The 25,400-nt window shown below is 37.7% G+C and overlaps 1 protein-coding gene across 1 annotated transcript; it reads left to right on the top strand.

Moving 5' to 3' along the window:
• Positions 1 to 2,524: 2,524 nt before the first annotated feature.
• Positions 2,525 to 23,394, top strand: LOC107750722 (leucine-rich repeat-containing protein 4C-like). Its single transcript, XM_016566239.1, has 2 exons — positions 2,525 to 2,603; positions 20,887 to 23,394. The coding sequence occupies exon 2, from the start codon at positions 20,941 to 20,943 to the stop codon at positions 22,894 to 22,896; it is 1,956 nt and encodes a 651-aa protein (XP_016421725.1). The 5' UTR covers positions 2,525 to 2,603; positions 20,887 to 20,940; the 3' UTR covers positions 22,897 to 23,394.
• The last annotated feature ends 2,006 nt before the right edge of the window (positions 23,395 to 25,400 follow it).

Genomic DNA, 25,400 nt, shown 5'->3' with positions numbered 1-25,400 from the left:
ATATACCCCAGCGACTTAAAATAATGGTTTTGTGGTCCAGGGTCACATATATATTTATACATAATATAAATCATATATAAATATATACATGTCTGTGTGCTTATTTATATATACATATAAATATACACAGTTCACACACATATATTATGTAAACACAAACTTTTATTTTGGATGCGATTCATCATGATTAATCGATTTGACAGCACTATTTTAGATAATACAATTTCTCAGATTGCCTTTTAGATGATCATATGGCTATTTGGGTGTTCCTTTTTTTCCGCCACATCCTTGTCTAATGTATTCCCGTTTGAATATGTATGTCAGCTATACTAATTATAGCTAGCATATCTTCCTCCTGCCTGGACGATATGTGGCTACTTCGCATGAGGTGGGAAAAAGTAAAAAAAGCCGATCTAGAGCGCTGTCAAGGGAGAGCGGACTGTGGCGCTCATGATGGCTATGATGAGTCTAAGCATTAGCAGGAGCTTGAATATGGAATCACTTTTTTTAGCATAAGTGCTGCAAGAACAAATGAAGTGAAGTGTGGAGTCGATAAAAAAAACGCATCCAGCAAGAGTTGCACATAAAAACAGACTCAAGCTGCTTTGTATATACAGTATGCATGCTTATTGTATCACATCAATTTGCTGAGAGGCTCTGGACAGTTATTGGAAGAAGGCATGAAATCGAAGTCTCTAACTGACTAAAATCAGATCTCACCTATTTAGAGAAAAAGAGATATTTTGATTACAGGTTCCGGTACCTTGTAAAAAGAACTTTATTTCCAGTCAGACCACCAAAATCTGATGCACTCTGGATCATGTAAGTGGTATCATGCCATCCAATCAGATTAGAGCTTGCCAGTTTCAGAAAGTCCCTGCTAGTTTTATGTTTAATATGCATTAGATGGTCAATGAATGGATTGTAGGTTGTCTTTTGGTTTCATTAATATGAGGAACCGCGCTCTCTGAAGACCGCAGAGAGATGCAGCGCTCATGGGAGATTCAGTCAGTGTAACTCAAGGCCTCGTATTGTTTATGTGTGCATTTGTGTATCTCGCATCTCTTTCTCTCCATATTATTAGTCTCAGTCTCTATGTATTATATAAGACTTCCTGAAAAGCATCTAGTGTAGCTCATGACACGCCTCCTCATTTTCTGGGACAGGAGGAGAGGAGCATTAGTGGAGATGAGTACATATTGTACTGCACTTTAGACTGAAAAAAAAGCCCACATATATTTGGAGAGGATGCCTGTGATTTATATCGATCTAAGAATGTTAAATATAACAATTATATTGATCATATTAATGTGCAGCCAGTTTGAGTTTGCTTGAACATGCACTGCTGCTGGGTCTAAAACTACGCTATTTTATTTTGAGTGGTTACATTTGATGAAAATTATGGTTTATGGCCATTTCAAATGAACTACCAGCTTGAACAGAAGCCATAGTTAGCCTAAAAATAAAATGATGTCATTATTTGGACAAAAAAATTAATGGGAAAAATGACAAAGCTCGGGAAAATCTGAATTTTTTAAAACTGGTACGACATGTTCGGTTATGAGACATGTGAGTATGTGTGTATTTATATACACAAAATATACACAGTACACACGCATATATTATGTACACACACTTTTATTTTGGATGCGATTAATCGCGATTAATCGTTTGTCTGAATAAATAAATAAATAGATAAATAAATAAATAAATACATTTGAGGAAAATTCTTAATTTTTAAGCTGGTGTGACTTTTTTTTTTTTTTTTTGTGTCAATGACGATGCCAAATGCCATTTTTCAATTTAAGAATTAATTGTAGAATTTAAGAACTGAGGGTGAGAAGAGACCAATGACTCAAATGTTTCTGCTCTATCATCTATCTATCTATCTATCTATCTATCTGTCTGTCTGTCTGTCTGTCTGTCTATAGATATGTTCCTCTTGAAAAAAATTTGGATTTGGTAAATACTAACAAGACTGATCATTTTTATTTATTTTTTATTTTTTTGTGGACTGTCCCTTTAATTTGCTGTAGCAAAACTGCTTTTTTTAAATGGTGTTTCACACATTTTTGAAGCTTTGGAAATGAAAGGTAACCATCAGGTCAGCTTATTCTGTTACCGAAAATATCTCTTTGTAAACTATATATATATATATATATATATATATATATAAAACACTATCCACTTACCAAAACCAATTATACATGAGAAACGGTAGCATCAAACAGACAAGCTTCTGCTTGTTTAGCAGCAGTGGCGTCTGAGTCATCTCCTCTGCTCAGGAAACTGTGAACATTCCAAGTCCAAGTGGGGATTTCTTACATTAACGTTTATATTAAGCACATGTATTATTCGGAGCCGTGTGAAAGTAGTCAGTAGAAAACAGGTTGGCCTCTAGTTTAATACGTTTGCAAACGAAAGCTTTGTCTTTCCGAGGTTCCCTTTTTGAACATTTGGAGCCGGAGAAAGCGACAGGATCCAAGTTGTTTGTAATTGTAATGTGGCTGTTCTTCTCATTTTTTGTGCGCAGGGCGAAGTCAGCTAGCGAAACTGAGCGTGAAGATGTCCAGAAACTGCTGGCACTGTGGAAGAATTGGCAGGTGAGTGTACAGGAACAGGTTGTGAGGAACACACTTTGGCTGATTGGAGATCAGGCACTGAGCCCTGTCTGAAGATGAGATCTTATGTGACATGCACAAGCTGATGTAGGAACCGTCTCATTGGAGAGGAAGACAGATGAGATCAAACAGGACTGAATTACAATTAGTCCATGTGTCTGGCATTTATTAATTTCCCAGACAAACTTCTTTGTCTGGGAAATTAATAAATGTCTTAATTCCCAAGCTAATCATTATATATTATAGTTTAACCATCTGAAACATTTGCTACAGGATATTTTGATTTAAGATAAACTTTTTGTACTCGATTCTGATTTTTGTTTTACCAGTCGTGTGCTGAAATCACCAAAAATAGTTATGACTGTAGTTTGCGAAGCGCCGCTGTTTTCACCAGCGTAATTTCATACTGTAATCAGCAGTGAAATCGCTCGTATCATGTGGAATTGTTTTTGTTAAATATTTATGCAGATTTTCCGATGCAATAGTTTGTAGGGCTTGCAGAACAGAGCAAATCAAAAACATATGAACAAAAGTTTGGTGAGTGAGTAAAATATTTTTCAAAACACACTCAACCAAACAGTTGAGATCTCCTTTAATGGTAACTGTCTGCATGACATTTTGCATTCATGTTAAATATTTCCTTTGAAAATGAATATTATATTTTTTTCAAACATGTTTTATATTTCGTAAAAATATTTTGAAGACAATATACACTGCCATTTAACAGTTTGGGGTCAGGAAGAATTATTTTAAAGAAATGTTTATTTTAAAGAAAGCTGAAAAGTCAGCTTTGCCAGCACAGGAATAAATTAATTTTGAAATATAATACAATTAAATCTATTCATCAAAGAATCCTGAAAAAAAAAAAAAAAGTATTAAGATTTCCACAAAAAAGAAAAGAAAAAACGCACACAGTGAAGACTGTGAATTCAGCTTTGCCATCACATGAATAAATTATATTTTTTAATATATAAAACATTAGAAAGCACTTATTTTAAATTGTAATAATATCTCACAGTATTACTGTTTTTGATTATATTTTGAATCAAATAAATGCAGCCTTGGTGAGCAAGATAATTCTTTAAAAACATGAATAAATCTATATACTGTATTGTTTTTTGTGTGTGTGTGTGTGTGTGTGTGTGTGTTTTACATTTCTGCCACTGAAGAAGTGTTATTTCTCAGAAAATACTGAATGGTTGACTGTTTCTTTAAAACTTATTTAAAACTTTTTTTTTTTTTTTTTAGGATTTACCAACTTATATATATATATATAAAAATCCCCACTTTTAATTAAATGATTGGGGGGGGGACCCTAAAACTTTAGGGTCTGTAAACATTTCAAGTAGGATGAATGTGACAGAATAGACAAAATAATATAAATCTATAATCTTTTCGGACATAGATGGACATACAGTATGTGTTATCAAAACCTGCATTATCAATCCAGACTTGCAGATTGTTTTTCTATACCATTTCTCCAGTGCACTTCATATTATTCACACTAACGTTCACTGTAACAGTCTACGTTTTTTTTTTTTACTTTGGCTAGGGGAGTGGTTGGTGAGTTATGGGTCTGTCCTAAACATAACCTGGCTGTGTCATTCCCCTGAGAGGGGAGCCTGGGTCAGCTGATTAAAAAGATAATGAGTTGAAGTGATAGATTTATGTTTTTTTTCTGCAATATAATGAGTTGAAGTGATAGATTTATGTTTTTTTTCTGCAATATGTGGCCTTTTGCTGTCTCCCGTAGGAGGCGGTAACTGTATAAATAACAGATGGTGACATTGGAAGGCAACTGCTCCCTCGCCTTAGTTGTCTGAGCCTTTTCTGTCGCTTTGTTAAATTAAACACCACAGCGATTGGGCCCACAGCATCCGAAGCATCAAACACGAGGCTGCCTCCTTCAGAAAGGCCGTCCTGACTCATGCAAATCGACATTTGATTTGGACAAATTTTATTGAAGGAATGACTGTGTGAGTATGTTTATTTGAACATGTGGCAGAAGCTTTGGTTGGATTGTTTTGAACGAAAGCAGTTGAACTTGGCCGATAAGTTATGAAGTGGTTTAAATACAACAGGAAATGAAAATTGACCCTTTTTACTTTCTTAAAAGGATAGTACTGAAAATGTTTGTGTTCATTCAGATATCGTGTCTTGTTTTTTCAGACTTTATGGTGTTTTTGGTAATTTTTTGCAATTAATAAAATTTTTTAAGTCATTGTTTTGGGATACTACTATACTGAAAATATTTTGGTGTAAAATTTTATTTTGAAGCAGTTTTCACTCAGAAATTGCTGGTGAATTTCACTAATAATTACAAAGAAATGGCAAGTAGCACACTGAATTATTTGTGAAGTCTTTGATTGATTTAAGATTGATTTATGGTGTAAATTTTCTTGAAAGTAATTTTTTCATGAAATTCTTAAATTCATTTATTCATAAGTCTTTTTTGTCTTTTTAATGTCTTTTTTTTAAAGTTGTAGACTGAAAAAGTTGTGTACAAAAATTTTCACTCAGAAATTGCTAGTTGATTTCACAATTAATTACAAAGAAACAACAAGTAACACACACATTTATTTATTTATTTTGTATTTATTTATTTATCGAAAATCCTAGACACCCCCTGCTTTCACTGGTTAAAAACGCAGCCAGCACATTCTGCAAAATATCTCCTTAGTAAAAAAAGAAAGTCATATGGGTTTTTGAAAGGCATGAAGAGCAAATGTTAACAGAATTTTCATTTTTGAGTCTCTATCATATCATATTTTGTTGCTGTCCGGACACTATGTAGGGCAAAGTACAAAGCTGTCAGTAAATAAGACCTACTCGCCTAGGGACCCCAAGTACGGATGCCTGTCGAGGACACCCAGATGTGCTGTTTTCAGTGGTGAAGCTCAGCGGTAACAGATTGTGTAGAAGCGGCTTTATTATTCTGATCAAAGACAGATCTGCTGAGAGGAGACTGATTTCAGATCAGAGAAGAAAGCGACCCTGGATGCTGAGTTTAACGCGGGGAGCACAGTGTGTGCCTGCACCTGCAGCTAAATTATCTGTTATTAATTCAACAAATGTAGTGTAACAGGAGAATGTCTTGTCTCTAAAATCTTCAAATGAATGTACAAACAACATAAAGACTGTATATTTTTTTATATTTGTTTAATGGCATCTTTTTTTATGACTGAAGGCCAGTATCAATGATAACAATACTGATTTCTCTATAAAATGCCCCCCGCCCCCCAATATTTAACCATTGACTATAGCCAGCAGTGTGTGCCTGCACCTGCAGCTAAATTATCTGTTATTAATTCAACAAATGTAGTGTAACAGGAGAATGTCTTGTCTCTAAGCCCCTGCAGGGATTTTGCCTGCGATCTGCATCTCCTGCTACAGCGGGGTTTTAGTGCTACATTTACAGTTCTTGCTTTTGATGCAGTAGAAAAGACATGCTTTAAGATCAGACTTCAAATCTTTAATCCCTTCCTTATTTTTTTATTCTTTTCACTGTTATTGTTGCCGTACATTGTACAAAGACACTATTATTCAGAAACCTATTTAAATTTTTTTCTTTTTTTTTTTCACTTAAAAACAAAAGCGAGAAGTCTGTTGTAGCTGGTTATATATATATATATATATATATATATATATATATATATTAGTGCTGTAAATCGATTAAATAAATTAACTAATTATTCACACATTTTTCTGAAATTAATCGCGATTAATCAGAGTGAGACAGCTAGTGCTGGGCTGCTCCAGGACAGTTTTGAAAAGCATTTCAGAGACATGTTAGTAATGTGACTCATATAAAATATATTACATGCATGCACAGTTTTTAAGGCAGCTTTAATCGTCTTTTTGGTAACTTCATTACTTAAATGGCCCACGACATTGCATGCACGTAGTTTATTTTTTGAGCTTTGATATGAAAGGATACAGGCTACAGCGCGTGCTGTCGCCTTTGTGAGTGCAATTGAAGAGCATGCCCTGCGAGCACAGTACCGTTTCCGCGCTCGCTTGATTCGCGCCTGGCGCTGAAGTGAAGTGGAGCGCGTTTGCGAAACGTCTCCCGTTCTCAGTCGTTCTGCGACTAAATAAATGCACTTCTTGTCAAGAGAAAAAGTGACAGAAGCAGCAATTGCGAGTGGGGTGGCCAACCCTAGCCCCGCCCCTGCATTAATTGCGTAAAAAAATGTTAACGCGTTAAACTGAAAAAATTAATCGCCTGCGTTAATGCGCTAATTTTGACACCACTAATATATATATATATATATATTAGTGCTGGGCAACGATTACAATTTTTACTCTCGATTATTCGCATGATTGTCTGCGATTAATCGCACTATGCACAAAATTCAATAATGCATTCAAAAGTAGTATATTGTGCACTTTTTTTCATTTAAAAGTACAGCTATATGCACAAAAGTGCAATAACATTGGGTTTGCAAACACTTTAAACAAATAATGTAAAGGAATAGCAGTATTCCTTTTACATAGTAGTTAAAATATTTCTTGTAAATCTCAACTTACAACATAAATGTAATCAAATTAAATATAAAACCAAAGCTATTTGCCACTGCCATGGCATTAACGTTTTTATAGAAAATATTTTATAGTTTGTTATAGAAAAACAAGTTATGCTCAGTCAGAGCCTCCATCATAACATTATAACAAGCACCTTATAGACCTGCACTATCGCGTCCTTATAGACCTAACGCAACAGAGTGCGGCGCGGGACAACACTAGATGGGCGAGTGCGAGTGCGGGCGGGTAGAGACTCGTGTGTGCAGGATGCGGGAGCTACCAGCATCTTAGTCATGTGGTTTGAGGCTTTTTTTAATATCCATACCTACCCCTACCCTAAACCTACCCGTCCACACCTACCCTTACCCTAAACTTACCCTTAAAGGGGTCCTATTATGCTTTTTCACTTTTTGAATTTTAGTCAGTGTGTAGTGTGTATGGTTGGGCATAAAAAAAAGATCTTCAAATTTACAAATCTCAAAGTCTACTCCAAAGGGAGATATTTCATTTAAAAAAAATCCCTTTTAGTTTTCGCAAGTTATTACACATGCACCTGAATAATTATGTATGTAAATATGTATGTTACAATTATGAAAACGTTTTTATAATAAATTGCTGACAGTACTGATAAAGCAGTGTTTTTTTGAGCGGAGCACTGCTTTGTGTACAGCCATTACCGGGGAAACCTTGATATCTACCACTCCAACAGCGCCTCCTGCTGGCAGAGAATGAGTTTGCATATATATGCCGCCTGGGAAACACTGGAATATGGTATAAAATAAATTCAACTGTATAACAGTTTCACTGCAATGCATGTTATAATGTTAGAATTCTGTGTGTATTCAGAGCCAGTGAGCAACGGACTTTCATAATAATAAAAAAACTGCATTAATGCGCGATAAAATAATTGTCGGCGTTAATCAATTGGCTTTGGATGAGTGTCATCACGTGTCTCAACCAATGAAAGCATTTGGGGAGGGCCTAAGACTGGAGCAGCGCTCACATGGATCAGTGAGTGTGAGCGCTAACCGCACCGGAGCGCGGAACTTATGATACATGCAACATGATTGCATATATATACTGTGAGAGGGCTGTGTTTTACCGTGTCCCAAACGACTCAAAATAATCCGGCCCTCTCACAATATATTGCTTTACAGATCTATCACTTTTGCCGCTCAGAAATGTTAATGCAATCATGCTGCACGCATCAGAAGTTCAGCGCTCAGGTGCGGTTAGCGCTCACATTACATGCGTACCGCTCCCGAGCCCAACTGAACTGCACTCTGGGCCACCTCTTCCAACCGAGCCAGGGCCGGCTAAACGAACCGCGCCCGAGCGCGGCACGGCGCGATCACACTAGTCAAACGAACCGGGCTTTGGTGGTCAAGCGCGCTCAAAACACCTAGTGTGATACACTCTTATTCTCCCGCATCCCGCACACACGAGTCTCTATCCGCCCAGCAAGTGTTGTCGCGCGCCGCACTCTGCTGCGTTGGGTCCCGCGGGAGTGCAGGTCTCTCACTCGGAAGGTGCCTGTTATAATGTTATGATCGAGGCTCTGGACTCTGAGCATAAATTGTTTTTCTATAACAAACTATAAAATATTTTCTATAAAAACGTTAATGCCCTGGCAGTGGCAAATAGCTTTGGTTTTATATTTAATTTGATTACATTAATGTTATAATTTGAGATTTACAAGAAATATTTTAACTGCTACTATGTAAAAGGAATACTGCTGTAACAAAGCACCTTATTTGTTTAAAGTGTTTGCAAACCAAATGTTATTGCACATTTGCTCATATAGCAGTACTTTTAAATGAAAAACTGCACAATACACTATACTTTTGAATTCATTATTGAATTTTGTGCATAACAATGCGATTAATCACAGAAATCACAGTTTAATCACGATTAATCACAAATAAAAATGTTAATCGTTGCCCAGCACTAATATATATATATATATATATATATATATATATATGAGAACTATACATGAACAAATACACAAACATCATTAAGAACTTCACAGCCATGACTGAAGAGGAACAAATAAGGATAGTAGTAGGAAAGGGACAGAGAGCAGCACTGGCTGCGAGATGTGTGTGGATGTGCCACAGCCTGAGAGACAGCAGGTGAATGTGTGGTGTGTGTATTGTATCTGACCTCAGTGTGTTTCCCTACTGTACACCACAGTGGCCCTCAGCATGTGTGTGTTTATATGTTAAACACTAGGGTATCAAATGTTCTAATTTGTTGCACTGTTTATTTAAGTTTAAATTGTTATAATGTTCTTCTATTATTTTAGTCTTTTCATTGCTATTATGTTACATTTATTCATTATTCATATTTTTTCAGGCTAATTTTTCAAAATAATTACTTCCTAAAATCCTTTAAGGCTAGAAAAAGAGGAGGTATTCGAGAAAAAATGATGTATTGTCAACCAAATTAACATTAACATGAATAATGAATAATAATAATAAAAAATAAAAAAGTTAACTTAAACTTAAAACAAGATAAATGTATTTATCAAAAATGTAATGCGAAATGTTGTTTGATATTAGGATGATTTTTAGTTTTTTTCAGGTAATATGTCTTGAGTTTAGTTTTTTCATAGTTTTATTTTGAATATTCCTGATCCAAAGTTTTGTTTTACCTTTCTTCAAGCATGAACCTCATAAAATCTTTAAAATAATTAATGGTGTTTTAAACCTGAAATTAATCAACTCTGATGGATCAACACTAGGGTATCAAATGTTCTAATTTGTTGCACTGTTTATTTAAGTTTAAATTGTTATAATGTTCTTCTATTATTTTAGTCTTTTCATTGCTATTATGTTACATTTATTCCAAGCTTTGGCAATATTGTATTTTTTACAGTCATGCCAATAAAGCAATTTTTGAATTTGAATTTACATATAATCTGGCCTGTATATATGTGTAACTGATACATGTAATCATTTGTTTTGAATTGTAAGACAAATGTCAGTTTAGATGCTGAGGTGTCCATATAATACAAATTGTTGTGATTTTTTTCACAGATGTGAATGTGTTGCGTAGGGAACTGACTGACGAGGCTCAGAATTGCCACTTGACTTTATGATCTTGAAAGAGGTATTCGTCCTTCTACATCCACTTGACCACCTTGTAACGTGACAAGGAACAAAGACAAACGCAGTATCAGTAGCAGAGACACTTCGGGGAGGCCATTATTATTATTGAAGGGTGCAAACAGGTTGTCAGGATGACGTAAAACTCTGGGTGATATAGTTTTGTTGTAGGCGTCTTTGAAATGACGACAGGAACCAGTAGCTTTTGGCTTTTTTTGTGAATTCCCTTAAGTGCTGTGGAGGCAACTTTCATCCTGATGAGCTCTGACGGTCTACAGCTGTGGCTCGCGATGCACCACCAGACGTGGCCTGTACCTCCGAGCCATATGTTGGCGGTTGGCCGCCATCCTTGATGCCGAACAGACGCAGCTGTGAAAGGAATATCAGTCACGAACACACAGATGCCTTCACCAGAGGTGAAACTTCATCATACATCAATACTTCCTCAATAAGACAACCTTCCTCCCAAGGCTGCAGATTGAATTTGGTGAAATCAAACGTACTGTAGTTACACGCACACAGACAGCACATCATGTGATTTCTCGCAAAGAAGTGTCCAAACATATGTATAATGCTCTGTAGACATTGACTGTAAGAGCAGATCTCCTCAGCGGTGTCCGTTCCTGACCCGATCGATACGGCATATGTGTGTCAGACACAGTTCTGCCTAATTACACTAATACATCAAAGCAGGTGGCAGCGATGTAGGAGATAACGTCACATCTGTATGTACGTGTGAGGAGATTATCTGCTTTAATGATTTCTAGTCATGTTTTCTGTATTTTTGATGGGAATATGTGGATCCGAATGTGTTATTTTCATAGTTTTATTTTGAATATTCCTGATCCAAAGTTTTGTTTTACCTTTCTTCAAGCATGAACCTCATAAAATCTTTAAAATAATTAATGGTGTTTTAAACCTGAAATTAATCAACTCTGATGGATCAAGTCCTTAATTTTGTTCTTGTTTCACTTAGAAATATGACACCTTATGGAAGTAAAATGGGTTGTTTCATGTAAATGTTAAAGCATCTCTTCATGACTTATTGTTTAATATGATTGCATAACCCTAGACAATTGAATCAAAATGTGAAATAACCATATTGTGTCATATGTAACTCCACTAACCAAGCCTCTGTTTGGATATATAAGTATGTGCGAGCTTGCAGTTTCAGGACCACTGGTCCAAAGCGTATTCCGGGTAGTCTGAAGAGGCGAGTCAGAATTTGCACGGCTCATTTGTCTGGAGAATGTGTTGCCTCAGGCCAGGCCTCGCACCCCCACCCACACCCCTCTCCATTCTCCAAGTGGCCCGTGGAAATAATTTAGACTGGACTGTTTGGTGAATGTGATGGCCTGCGGATGCATTGGTCAGCCACTCATGGTTAACTGCACACATCTACTCCCAGCTTGCTGTTCACATGTAGGTCAAAGGGTCAGGATTGATTTACACCATATCACGTAAGCATGTGACCTTTTGCATAATACAGCACTTTAATAATGTTGTAGTCGATTGGTAACAACGCTGGAGTTGTAGAGTTAGCCAGTGCTGTTTATTCTTTTTTTTTTTTTTTTTGTGTGAGAATCTGATTTGCTTGATATGCAAAAAATATTATTCTAAATTATTAATTAATTGTAATTCATAAGTAACATGAATGAACTAGAAACTAAAAAAAAAACACTGTAATTGATTATGTTTATATATTTAAATTATAAATAAATGATAAATATAAATATTTAATCCCAGAGATTTTTGGCAATTTAGAAATCCTGACCTTATGGTCACCCTAAGTAACATGAATAATTTACATTCCGGTAAATATATGTAAACTTAAACTTAAAACAATACAAATATACTTCAATTTGGAAAACCTTGTGTATATGATATATCATATTTATCACCCCATTGGTTTTGTTTGTCTTGTTTCAAGCATAAACCTCATTAAATTTGAAAATCTTTAAAATAATTAATTCAGTAATGTGATTTGCTCAATATGATTTTTTTTTTCTAATTCATAATTTGTATAACGTATATTTTGGTGTAAAATTTTAAAACAAGATTCATGTTCTTTATCTTGCAAAATGTTATAAAATATTAAGATATTTTTTTCAGAGAATATATCTTGAGTTTATTTATATCTTTCAGCTTATATATATATATATAAGTTTATATATAAGTTTATAATTATTTAAAATATTTTTCACCCCATTTTCAAAGTTTTGTTTGATTTGTGTTATGCTTTATCTATTAAACAACTTTATCCAGCGGGTTTTAAACATTCTTTGAACGCATAAGCGTAATCATAAGCATTTATTTATTTTTTTTACTGGAAAACAAGACCATAATTAGATGCATATGCCAAAGCGACAATTATTTAGATGGCTAGTTAACTGGTCCCATAAATGGGTCCGCTGGAGGTACTTTAGACTTAGTCCCAGAGCAGTGTCTCCCCACAGACCTGCCCTTTGTATAATCAGGATAATTCCTGCAAATGGATGAACGTCTGTGCAAATCAAGCCTGACGTGCCGCTCTCCACCAGTCAATTTACATGAATGAACTTTTAGGGAGCATTTTACATAAGAACAGCTTACATCATACAATCCCTCTGTGTGCGCGCTGGTTCTCTTTCACACTCTTTCTCCCTCTCCTACTTCATTGCTCCAACAAGCACAGAAATTCATCCCCAAAATATCCCTCAGCCTTTTCAGCTTCGCAAAACGCTGACAGTAATGTCTTTTTAAAAAATCACCCAGCCGCTAACAGCAAAGGCCATGCGGCATTTGTGCTGTATCTGTTTATTTAATGTATTTCAATCACCAGTCATTGATTCATTCCACTAGATAACATACATTTTGCCAAAATGAGGGGCGAAAAATCCACCAGGGGTTTTGAATATGAATAGAAATGGATAAATTGCCACAGGACACTGAGCTTTGTCTGTTTGTTGGATTGGCAGAGAGAAGATTGGTTCTCTTATTGACATTTTAATCAAGTCCAGTGAAGAGATGCTTTCAGGGCATCTTATTGTGAAGACATTAACAATGCAAAACTCTAGTGGTGTGAATCGTTCCATTCGGTGTCAGGAATAGAGTAAGTTTGGATAGGTCAATACAAAACTGTTTCAATTAAACAAGTGTATTTCCATCTTGCAAGAAATAGCAGTGAAGAGTTTCTATTCATAGATCTGACATGTGTTAAGCTCAATGTCTTTTTTCTACATTAAATGATATATTAGATTCATTTCGAGATGCGTTTTGACACTTTTTAACTAATTAAAAATGAAGTCTTTGGTGTTGATTGAGATGATTCCGTTCACAGTTTGTCTCCATCATGCATGTGTAGTGAAGGCGCCTCCTTGAAATGGTTGGCATGGCAACCAAGGACAGGAAGTAAATCAGTGCCAGCTGAAAAAGTGGTCGCCAAGGAGACATTGAGCAGAAACTTTGTGGCGCCCATTGAAAACGAGTGAGAGGGATATCTGGCGCCCAGGAATGGGGTGGGGCTCGTCGTCAGGGGGCGTGTCCAGGGAAGTGATGTATTTGCAGAGATGCTAATTAGAAGATAGAACTCATTTGCATAAACAGTGCGGTTTCTGAAAAGAGTTCTCGAATACAGAATATGCCAGATGGCCACTTGTTACTTTGGAAGTGCCTGTTCTGTTGCAGAATTACGGCGCTTCAGTCTAACTCGTGCAGATTGGAAAATGGGAAGTTAATTCAATTAGCAAGTTTTGGAGCTGGAGTCATTGAGGCAAAAGTTGTCAGACGTGTTGTGTTGATTTAGTGAGGTCGTGTGTCTTCAAGGTCAGTGGGAATAGACATTGACTGTTTCATTTGCATAATCTGCAGTTTGAAACAGTCATCACATAACATGATTTACTCAGATATGACATGATCCTGGGTCAACATCTTTTGTTGGTCCTGCAACAACATTTGGCCCAAAATCATAGCCTCAAATCCAAGCGCTGAACTTATTAACCCTGAACATCTTGGTAAGAATGTTGTTCCAGGACCAACAACAAGACTTGAGCATGTATTTGTTTCTTTGATAATTCAGTTTTACAGGCATTAATTGATCTAGTTGTGTTGCACCATCTACATATAATTGTATAAATTCTGTTATTGTATTACAGATCCTAATGTTGCTTACAACTCGCAGATTTTTGCTTACAAATTATTCACTTAGAACACAAAACAAGCTGTTCTGTTCCCAAGAACAAAAATGCAGAAATTGTAATGAAATTAAAATGAAATAAATTAAACCATTTTAAAAACATTACAATGTATTGGTATGTCATTAGTATGATCACTGGCCGTTAAGCTTTTTAAAAAAATATTATTATTACTATTATACATATAGTATATAGTTTGGGATTTAAAATTGTGTTTGTTTGTTTATTGTGGATTCATGCATGACACCCCTGCTATCCAAAAACCTGTAGTAAAAGTAATTTTCTTTCTTTCTTTCTTTTTCTTGTGAAAAAACAAACTCTTGATTACTTTTTTCAGTTTTAAGCTGTTCTGTTCCCTCTATCAAATAAAAATGAAATTAAATTAATTAAAATATTTTTTTTATAAATTAAAATTTGTTAGTATGTCATTAGTAAGATTACTGGCTGTTAAGCTCTTTTTTTTTTTTTTTTAAAGAAAATCACATTTTAATGCTATGAATTGTTATTGTAGTTATATATTTGTAAAACAAACATAATAGTTTGTTTGTTTGTTTATTGCTTGTACATTCATGCATGACACCCCTGCTATCCAGAAACATTTAGTAAAAATATATTTTTTTCTTTTTTTTTTTATTGTGGATAAAGCTCTAAATGAAATCATTCATCTGTACTTAAACATGGCTGTTATTGAATGAATATCCATTCATAAGCTCTAGAAGAATCCATTCGGTTTCATGTGCTGCACTTTATCCCGCTGCTGCACTGGATATGCTCTGCTTGGGAATGATGTTGAAGAGAGAGAATCCGGCTTAATGGCATCTCCACTATTTTATTGCACACTGTTCTCCCCTTAATTTCCATGCTGTAAAAAATGCAGCTGACCTGCTTGTGTCCCGCATCTCATTAGACCGTCGGTCCCTTCAACGAGCTCCAGTATTTATATCATCCTTATCGTTCAGCCTTCACGTATTTCCTTGTTGTCATTGTGTACATCCAGACACCTCTTTCCATTTCCTCTCTCGCAGACCCATCAGGCGAGCATTTCTGACAGTGCTCGCCTCGTCTTTCTCTGTGGGGGCCTTTTCAGCACTCTCCCTGCCAGTGCGTCTCCACCTGCCACCGCCGTGGGGGTCTGGACTTGCGCGGTGCTAACAGATAGTCTGCTTTTGTTTTTGCCGTTGCCAAAACCCATTTCCTCGCCGTAACCTCCAGTTGCGACCGTCTGACAGAGCCCACATACTTTGTTCCGTATCATTCCCAAGTATTAGCGTACAGTGATGGATGCAATTATTTCCCCCCCTTTTTTCTGCCTTTCCACCCTGGTTCTCGAAAGAGCTGCAGTTTCGCAATGCCCTATAAATGAAACACTGTTGCTTTTTACTGATTTGACATGACTCATCCTTTTCATCCCTGTTTTTTTTTTTTTGTTTTTTTTTGTGGAACCAAGATCATCCTCGCTGAAGAACGCACAGGATTACTGAGAGTCCTCGGGAGAAGCTCTCTTTACTTGGTGGATGCTTTTTGGGAACTTTGTTTCTAAGAATGGGAAATTATCTACCTTGTAAAAAATGCTTATTGTGTACATTCACTGTCTACAGCAATTACTTCTGGTCCTGGAATCTGGTCCTTGTTTTAAGAACACTGATATCTGTCTGTGATTAAAATTGCATTGTTACACCAGTAGGTGGCGAAAAGGCTTTATAAATCAATGAATTCATCCAAAACACTGATTCATTCAGGAATGAAACAAGTGACTTTTGTGAATGAGTAATTATGACTCAAATGATGTTCGAAACACTGATTCATTGAAAAAGGATGCAAATGACTCTTAATGGGTGAGTCATTGCATCATAACTCTGATCCATTCAGAAATTAAACAAGTGACCATCTTTATGAGTGAGTCTTTGAATCATTCTCAGCCAGTTTGTTCAAAACATTGATGGAATGAAGCAAATTACTCTTTATGAGTGAGCCACTGAAACATTCACTCATACTATTCGTTCAAAAACACAGATTAATTTAGGAATAAATTAAGGGACCATCTTTATGAGTGAGTTATTGAATCATTCTTCGTCATTTAGTTCAAAACATTGCTTTGCTCAGGAATGAAGTCAATGACTGTGAGTCACTAATGCATTCACTCATCCAATTTGTTCAAAACATTGATTGAGGGATGAGTGAGTCATTGAAGCGCTGAAAAAAAAAAAAAAAGATTAATTCAAGAATGTCATTACTTTGGTTGTTCCGCTGTGTATTTTTGTTAGGCGAAACAAAACATAGACCATGTAATTAGTGATGTCGTGACAAAAATGTAAGTTACTAAGTATTAGCAATAGTACTCTGGCTTGTACATTATGGTATTCCTGGTCTTGTTGTACCTGATCGTAATATCTGAAGGTTACCACAGCTGCTGCAGGTAACTTGGTGATTCTACAGTCCATAAGCTGTTCATCCGGCTGTAGATGTATGACCCTGTGGAGAACTTCCAGTCTTGCTTTCTTTTATATAAAGCAATTCCCAGTCTTGTAAACCAATGGCTAAACTATCATAGTTTATTGATGCTATCCAGCATACCTATGAATTGTGCTCCAGCAGGCCTGCAGATAAATTAAACCTGGCTCAGGGCCTCTCTCTTTCTCTGACTGTGTTGAAAAATCTAAAGGAAATCTTTTATTTTCTCAATAGCTTACGTTTTTGAATAGAGTAGTTTTGATATGACATGTTTGTTGAATGACAGCATTACTCACGGCTCAATATTACCCGTTTCTGTCAGCATCACTGGCATCTGTAGCACGGGTGTCATCTGCATGTATGTTGCCAAATGACGATGCAATGCACACGTAGAGGCTTTCTATTTTTGTTTTGTTTCTCTTGTACTTCCTCTTCGCCTCTCTTTCTCCTGCCTGCTCTTCTTTCCTTCCTCCTCCTCTTCTCTTCTTTTTCTAGTTTCCTTCCTACTTCTCTTACTCCTCTTCTTTTTTTTCTTCATTTCCCTCTCTCCTTCCTTTCTCTTCTTTTTTCTTTAATCTTCCATTCACCCTCTTCCTTTTAACTTCCTCTTATTCTCTCCTTCTTCCTTAACACTTTTACCTCATTTTCCTCTTCTCTTCTCCTTCACCTTCACCTTCCTCCTTCTATTATTTTCTTTTCTCTTCTCTTTTTTTCTCTTCTTTTCCTCTTTTTTCCTACTTTCCTTACTCTGCTTCTCTTCTGCTTTATTTTCCTCTCTTTTCTTTCATTTATCTTCTCTTCTTTCTCTTTCCTCTTCAATTTTCCCTTTTCCTTTTGACGTCCTCTCCTTCCTTTTCTTCTTCCCTTCTACTTCACCTTCCTCTCTGCTGCCTCTTTCTGTTCCATTATTTTTCCTTGCCTTCTCTTTCCTGTTTACTTCTCTTCCCTTTTCATTTTCTCCCGCTTCCTTTCTACTTCCTCTTCTTCTCCACTTCCTCCTTTCTCTTTTCCTTCCTCTTCCCTCCTACTTCCTTTCCTCTTGTTCATATTCCTTTCCTACTTCATCTTCCTCTCTTCTTCCTTATTCCCTTTTAATCTCTTGGGTCTTGTCCCCTCCTTCCTTTTCAGTTCTTTCCTATTTTATTTCCCCTTTTCCCTTCTACTTCCTCTTCCTCCTCTCCACTTCACATTCTGTTTTCTTTCCCCTTCCCTCCTTCTTTCCTTAATCTTCTTCTTAGTTTCTACCGTATCTTCCTCTCTCCCTGCTCTTTTCTTTCCTCTTTCTCTCTTCTTCCACTTCACTTCTCCCCCTTCCTGATTACTACTACTTCATTCTCTTCCTTTCTACTTCCTGTTTTAATCTCCCCTTTTTCTCTGCTATTTCATCTTCCTTCCTCTTTCCTCCTCCTTCTCTCTCTTCTCCTTCCTTCCTTCCTTCCTTCCTCCTCTTCTCTTCCCCTTCCACCTCTTTCTTATCCTTCCTCCTTCTCTTCTGTTCTCCTTCCTCCTTTATCTTCCCTTACCTCCTCCTCTCCTCAAAGGTGAACACCATATTAATCCAATACAGCTCTTGACATTTGATTCTCTTGTGCAGAACTGCATGATTGCCATAATTGTTCTCACCTCACTCTGCTTACCCCGCCACGTGACAGAAAGTACAGAAGCTTTATGAGCTCGCACTGTGCCGGGAATCACACAGCCGCATTGTTGTCAGCAGCAATGGCATTCACTTTCATGTTATTTGGAAAAAAAAAAATCATCTTGTTACACCTCACGCCTCTCAAGGCCTCCGCCGCTTGATCCTCTTCTTTACCTCCCTCCCTGCTGAAGTGTTTGCCTCCTGCTTCATCATCACTTACTGGGGCAGAAGTTTAAAAATGTATTCATTTCATAATCTTATTTTTTTGTTTATTATTCTTTTCATCTAATTCCCTTCCCACACAAAATCAAATTTTGCCAGGCTCATTGTTTGAGAGGCAGCAGAATGCTTTTTTGTTTGCTCCCCTCTCTTCCTCTATCTCGACTTGGAGCAACCTAGATTGTGTTATGCAAAATTATTAGTGTAAAATCAAATCAGAGAAGATAAACCAGACCCCGCACTTGAAACCAGCAGGGATTTTCAGTTTTTCTAAAAGATTTGTTAAGTTAAAGCTTTATCTTTCCTTGTAATTGATCATTTACACTCAAGATATATATTACAATTATCTCTGCATGAAATTCAATTAAATGAAGTAAAAATGGGCATATAGTTTAACTACTGCGAGTCGTTCTCCTTTAAAACATTTAGTGATAACACGATTGAGTATATGTTTCGTGTGTGATCCTCACCAGCAGTCAAGAAGATTTCAGGGCAGCAATTCAAGTAGATTTGCAATTAAATAATTGATTGTTAGTATATGTTTCGTGTGTGATCCTCACCAGCAGTCAAGAAGATTTCAGGGCAGCAATTCAAGTAGATTTGCAATGAAATAATTGATTGTTATGGCGGTCACTATTAGGTTAAGACCAGCACCCTGCCGAGAGGAAGAGGAGAGGCAAACCAGAGAGTGAAAAGTGGTGCATACAGTTTTGCAGTGCTTTCAACATGGTGTTTTAATGCCCACAGGGAAGAACATCCATGTTCAACAGCTCTCCTTCACATCCTGCAATCCAAAACCTTTTCTAGTGCTTAGAGTGTCTACGTAGAAAATGAGTGTCTACGTTTATTTGCAGCAAAATTTTCATAATCGATTAGTGGGTGGGTTGTCTAAATGACTTGTTGTTCTTGAGGAAGCATTATATAATTAGTGAGATGTTCACTAGACTAGACTTCTGTAGGGGGCGGTTTAGATAAGACTCGTTCTTGTATTTAAAATGTTTGGACAGAGTGCAACAAGGTCTCAATACAAATTTATAAAACAAACTGACAGCATGCTAACACTCTCAGAGAAATTGTGTTTTTAAACTAGCATGCTGCTAGGAATGCTAAGGTCATTGCTTTGATTCTCAGGGAATGTAAGATCTGAAAGAATCTTTGTAGACCTTGTTTTATGGGCAAGATGTATTTTCTTAAATGAAAAAGTGTGTCAAATGCATAAATACATATGGAAATGCATGCTAAACCTGCTAAAGCTAAAACTAACATGCATCTGTCCACACACTTCCTGTCCCGGGTTTCTTTCTGAGTCTGGTCACACACATGCCTTTAAGTACCTGTATCTCTGAGAGCCGAATGCTCTTGATACCTAGGGTTGATTGAAGAATTGGTAGGTGGGAAGCCATGCTTTTATTTATGCCTCCTCTGCAAGAATAAATAAAGTGACACAGACAGACAAGGCAGTTCATATCTCCCTGACTGAGGAGAGGAAGAAACAGAGAAAGCAGACCCAATATTGAGGCGCAGCTTTATGTGACTTAGATTGAGAGTGCTGTGCGTGCAAAGACATGAACTCACAGACGACTCGTGCACTCAAAAAAAAATGTAATGGATATGAAACACTCTTCCAAGGTCACCTACGTTGCATGTGTGTGTGAGAAATGTTTTGTCTGCAATGCACTTCCACTAAGCTAAGCTTGTGTGGCTAGACAGAGATTGTTTTCAATGCTAAAGCACCTATATAGTGACTGGCTGTTCCTGTGTACCTTTCTCTGTGCTTGTGTGTTAATGCAACAAAGAATGTTCTTAAAATTGCATTGCTTATTTTAGAAAATCTTTTTTTACCCCCTAGTTTTTCCAATTCACTGATTTATTAAACAGTTTTAGCCCTTGTGGTGGAGAATTGCACCATGGAAATTGATTGCGGTGTTTGTGGCATTACCTAATTTGCATAATTAGTTTAGTGAATCAGGCACTGAAGAGCATGTGCAAATAAGCAACAGAAACTCAATGCTATTTAATATATATGACATTTTAGTGTGTATTATCTATTGTATCTATCTGTTTCAGCATTGATTTGTGTTAGTCAGTATCGTCTACAGTAGTATTCCAAACCTTACATGGTTCTCTCTCTCTCTTTCTTTTTTTTGCAGTTTGGCCTAATAAAACCCTTCCCAAAGAGTGGAGAACCTGTCAGCGAATTATGAATGATAAACAAGATGACCTCCTCCCTGATGCAGCAGACGATGAGAGGTCCTAGGTGGAATCGGGCCCTGTCCGACCCATTGTTTGTGCTGTCGCTGGCCCTGCAGCTTCTGGTGGTGGCTGGCCTGGTGCGAGCACAGACATGCCCCTCTGTCTGCTCTTGTAGCAACCAGTTCAGCAAGGTCATCTGTACGCGGCGTGGCCTTCGAGATGTACCCGATGGTATTTCCACCAACACAAGGTACCTGAACCTTCAGGAGAACCTCATCCAGGTGATCAAGGTTGACAGCTTCAAGCATCTAAGGCACCTGGAGATCCTGCAGCTCAGCAAGAACCACATCCGCAACATTGAAATCGGAGCTTTCAATGGGCTGGCCAACCTCAACACTCTAGAGCTGTTCGATAATCGTCTAACCACAATCCCCAATGGGGCTTTCGAGTACCTGTCCAAACTTAAAGAGCTTTGGTTGAGGAATAATCCTATCGAGAGTATACCCTCTTATGCCTTCAACCGCGTAACATCGCTACGAAGGCTGGACTTGGGTGAGCTGAAAAGGCTCTCGTATATCTCAGAAGGTGCCTTTGAAGGCCTCAGCAACCTGCGGTACCTGAACCTGGGCATGTGCAACTTGAAGGAGATCCCCAACCTCATTCCTCTTGTCCGTTTGGATGAGTTGGAGATGTCAGGAAACCAGCTGTCTGTAATTAGGCCTGGGTCTTTCAAAGGCCTCGTCCACTTACAAAAACTGTGGATGATGCATGCGCAGATCCAGACGATTGAGAGAAATGCCTTTGATGATCTTCAGTCCCTCGTGGAGCTCAATTTGGCCCATAATAACCTTACCCTCCTACCCCATGACCTCTTCACCCCACTACACCACTTGGAGAGGGTGCACTTGCATCACAACCCCTGGAACTGCAACTGTGACATCCTCTGGCTCAGTTGGTGGCTAAAGGAAATGGTACCGGCCAATACCAGTTGCTGTGCCCGCTGTGCATCACCTACCAGCCACAAAGGGCGCTACATTGGCGAACTCGACCAGAACTATTTCCATTGTTATGCACCGGTGATCGTGGAGCCACCAGCAGACCTGAACGTGACTGAGGGCATGGCAGCAGAACTAAAATGTAGAGCGAATTCTTTGACCTCAGTCAGCTGGATCACGCCCAATGGGTCCCTCATGACGCACGGGGCCTACAAGATACGCATTTCCGTGCTCAATGATGGGACTTTAAACTTTACCAACGTCACAATGCAGGACACGGGAATGTACACTTGTATGGTGAGCAACTCTGCAGGCAACACGACAGCCTCGGCTACACTCAACGTGTCCTTGACAGAGAACAGCAGCTTCAGTTACTTCACTACAGTTACTGTGGAGACCACAGAAGCGACACATGATGAGGGCCACCCTACGGTACAGCAGAAGGGTGGCCCTACTCCTTCTTCTGGAATTTGGGAGACCTTACCACCTTCCTTCACCACCACCACCACCACAACCACAACAACAGCACGGACACAACTGTCCACCAAGGCCACCGACAAGACCTATACCATCCCTGTCACAGCCCTGATTGACGGCTCCCTTAACACCTTGGATGAGGTCATGAAGACCACAAAGATCATTATAGGTTGCTTTGTGGCCATCACCCTGATGGCGGCCGTCATGCTGATCATATTTTATAAAATGCGCAAACAGCATCACCAGCAGAACCACCACGCACCGACGCGAACCATCGAGATTATCAACGTGGACGAGGATTGTGTAACGGGTGGACCTACCATGGAGGGCCACCTCACCCTCCCCCCACTGGAGCATGAGCACGTGAATCACTACAACGCCTACAAGACTGCGTACAACCATGCCTCCACCATCAATTCTATACACAGCTCTGTCCACGAACCTTTACTAATTCGGGCCAGCTCAAAAGACAATGTACAAGAAACCCAGATCTGAACTGCTTTTCATAATGGGGATTAAACAAAGAAAAAAAAAAGACTTCTAAAACTCTTAAGGAACAGTAAGTGACATATCGATTTTGAAGATTGTCGAAAACAAAGACACAGTAGCCCGATGCAAGACGTATGAGAAGGATGTGGACAGGTAGACAAGGACATTGGGAGTTGAGTGTACGTCAACAGTTTCAAAAGTGTCTTTGCATAACAGAAGTTATTTATTTAAGGAAAATAACTATTGTGGTTTAATCAAGAAAAGATGTAATCTGCAATTATTTTTCCAGCAATTATTTCTCCATGTTTTTTTTATGTTATTTTAAGGGTTGTTGGTTTACTAATATGCTTTTAAACTCTGTTTAAATCTATTGCTCTGTATGTGAGGACCCACGTCATTTGCAGATTAATCTGAAACTTTCCATCTTTCTGAAATCTCAAGATTCACATTTAATGGTGATACTTTTAAAATCTTAGGTTACAGACTGTCATATTAGAAAACGTCCACACCATAATTGTTTAAATTGATCATGTTGATTCTAAAGGATTAATTTATTGACGTCCCCTTAATTAGTGATTTTTGGCTGTCACGTTATTCAGTTGTCCTTGATGAAAAAGAGGCTCTTTAAACTATATTGGTCCGTCTGTTAGCTGGTTTTAGAGGTGTTTTGGGCACTTTTCAACTGGACAGACTGGAAGACAAGCTTTTAAACAGCTAATTTTTCAACAGGGATGGCTGCTACACATTACATGCAGATGTATGCCTGGCTTCTCCACTCTAAAATTTAGAACAAGGAGCCCTGGAAACGTGTCCCAATTAAAACCGGGCCAAATGTCAGGAACACATATCTATTTGATGCAAGCAGGCAATTTCAAATCATTTCTGTGCTCGGGCCAGAAGATTTATGGATTAAGTTAGCGTTTGGAGGCATCCCACTTGACCTTAAATACATGTTAAGGCATCACATGCTTAAAATAAGCTTTATTTAAGTCCTTAAACTGTTTTCTGCATTTTCTTTCTCATTGCGTACAACAACTTGGGTCCCTGTGGCAGTTCATCCTTGACACCCAACTAAAGTTTCCCAATAATCAGATGCAGCACACACATTCTATGCCTAATTCTATATGGGCAGGGGGTTGAAGATTGTAGGCCTTTATTAGAAGTGGAAAAAGCATAAAGCTGGTACTGACGTAGCACCATTTCCATTTCAATCCACTTGTCTTGGTGCTTTCCATGGATACAGTTGAATGAAATCATTCTGGAATGGTCTAAAAGCCAGACACAGAACTCTAAATAAGTGGGCAAAGTCAGTGCGGCTCAGATCTAAGGCTTCCAAAGATGCCTCAGGTGTGTCTTTATAGATTCTGTGAACCGATTATGTTTTTTTCCCTCTCACTAGTTCTTTTTTTCTTGAATTCTTTCATATTCTATCTTCCATCATTCTGCACTGTCAATCTTTTCAGGCAGTTATGCAATTCTTTTTAAACTTTTAAATCATATTCAGTCACTTTAGTTTATTTTCGGTACAGACTGAGGATGATACATCCATCTTCGTCTTTACACACACAGTAGCCTTTGGCTGCAGGGGGAATGACTTGACATTATGAATTAATTTATGAAATCAGAATGGACGGAGACGGTCACTATAGCAACCAATGACCTTGGACAGGTTGGGAGGTGCCGGGGCAGGGGGTAGACGATAGACACTGGCTTGACGCTTTAAATGTATTCAGAGTCAAATGGGAGAGCGAGGCTGGGTGAAAGAGCCAAAGTGGACTCATTTAAAGTGCATAATTTAATCTATAAAGCAATCTAGAGGTCTATAGGTAATTTGAATTAACCCAATAAACCTGTGACATTTTATTCAGATCCGTAGCGTTTCGTTTTTGGCCCTTCATAATTCATGCAAAGCGCACAGGGGACTGACAAGGGGATTTTTCTCTTGCGTTTCTGGTCTTAATACAGATGCCGACTGATACCATGTGGCATTCGGTGAACTTTTCCGTATTGTATTTTGATCACACAGCAGATGCACTCTGATTTTAAAAGATCTAATGCAATTATGCTTGTCAGCTTTGCTATTTCAGATCATTACGAAAAAGTTTTTGAGCGTACCTCCTGCCCACTAGAAGCAAAGGCCATCTGGTACATTTTCTATTCAAGATATCAAAGCGTGCAAAAAAAGACTGTTCTTCATCTGAATATGCTGCTCTTTCGAATTTTAATTCATTTCCTTGTACTTCTGAATTTAATTTGCATTGTCACTGAAATTGATGTCAATCTCAACATAAAGTGAATTTTTTTTTTTTATCATCAATGGAGTTTAGCACAAAAGTAAACCAAGTCATTGGGTTTTCAGTTGCATTTTATTTATTTTAAGGAATAGAATCATTGTCTTAAATTGTCATAATTTTTGGAAAAGGTCTTTGTCATTTTTTTATAATATGATATTTTTTTATTATCATTTTTGTTTTTTGGCTTATTGTGATTTTCTTTTTCTGTATGTTTGT

This window comes from Sinocyclocheilus rhinocerous, unplaced genomic scaffold (genome assembly GCF_001515625.1).
Source record: "Sinocyclocheilus rhinocerous isolate Xijiao unplaced genomic scaffold, SAMN03320098_v1.1 scaffold1143, whole genome shotgun sequence".
Lineage (NCBI taxonomy): Eukaryota > Metazoa > Chordata > Actinopteri > Cypriniformes > Cyprinidae > Sinocyclocheilus > Sinocyclocheilus rhinocerous.
The sequence above is the reverse complement of the archived record's forward strand: the minus strand, read 5'-3'. Positions and strand labels throughout refer to the sequence as shown.

What these genes read in the sequence shown, in the direction of transcription:
- LOC107750722 (XM_016566239.1), top strand. Translation starts at nt 20,941, where the DNA reads ATGATAAACAAGATGACCTCCTCCCTGATGCAGCAGACGATGAGAGGT.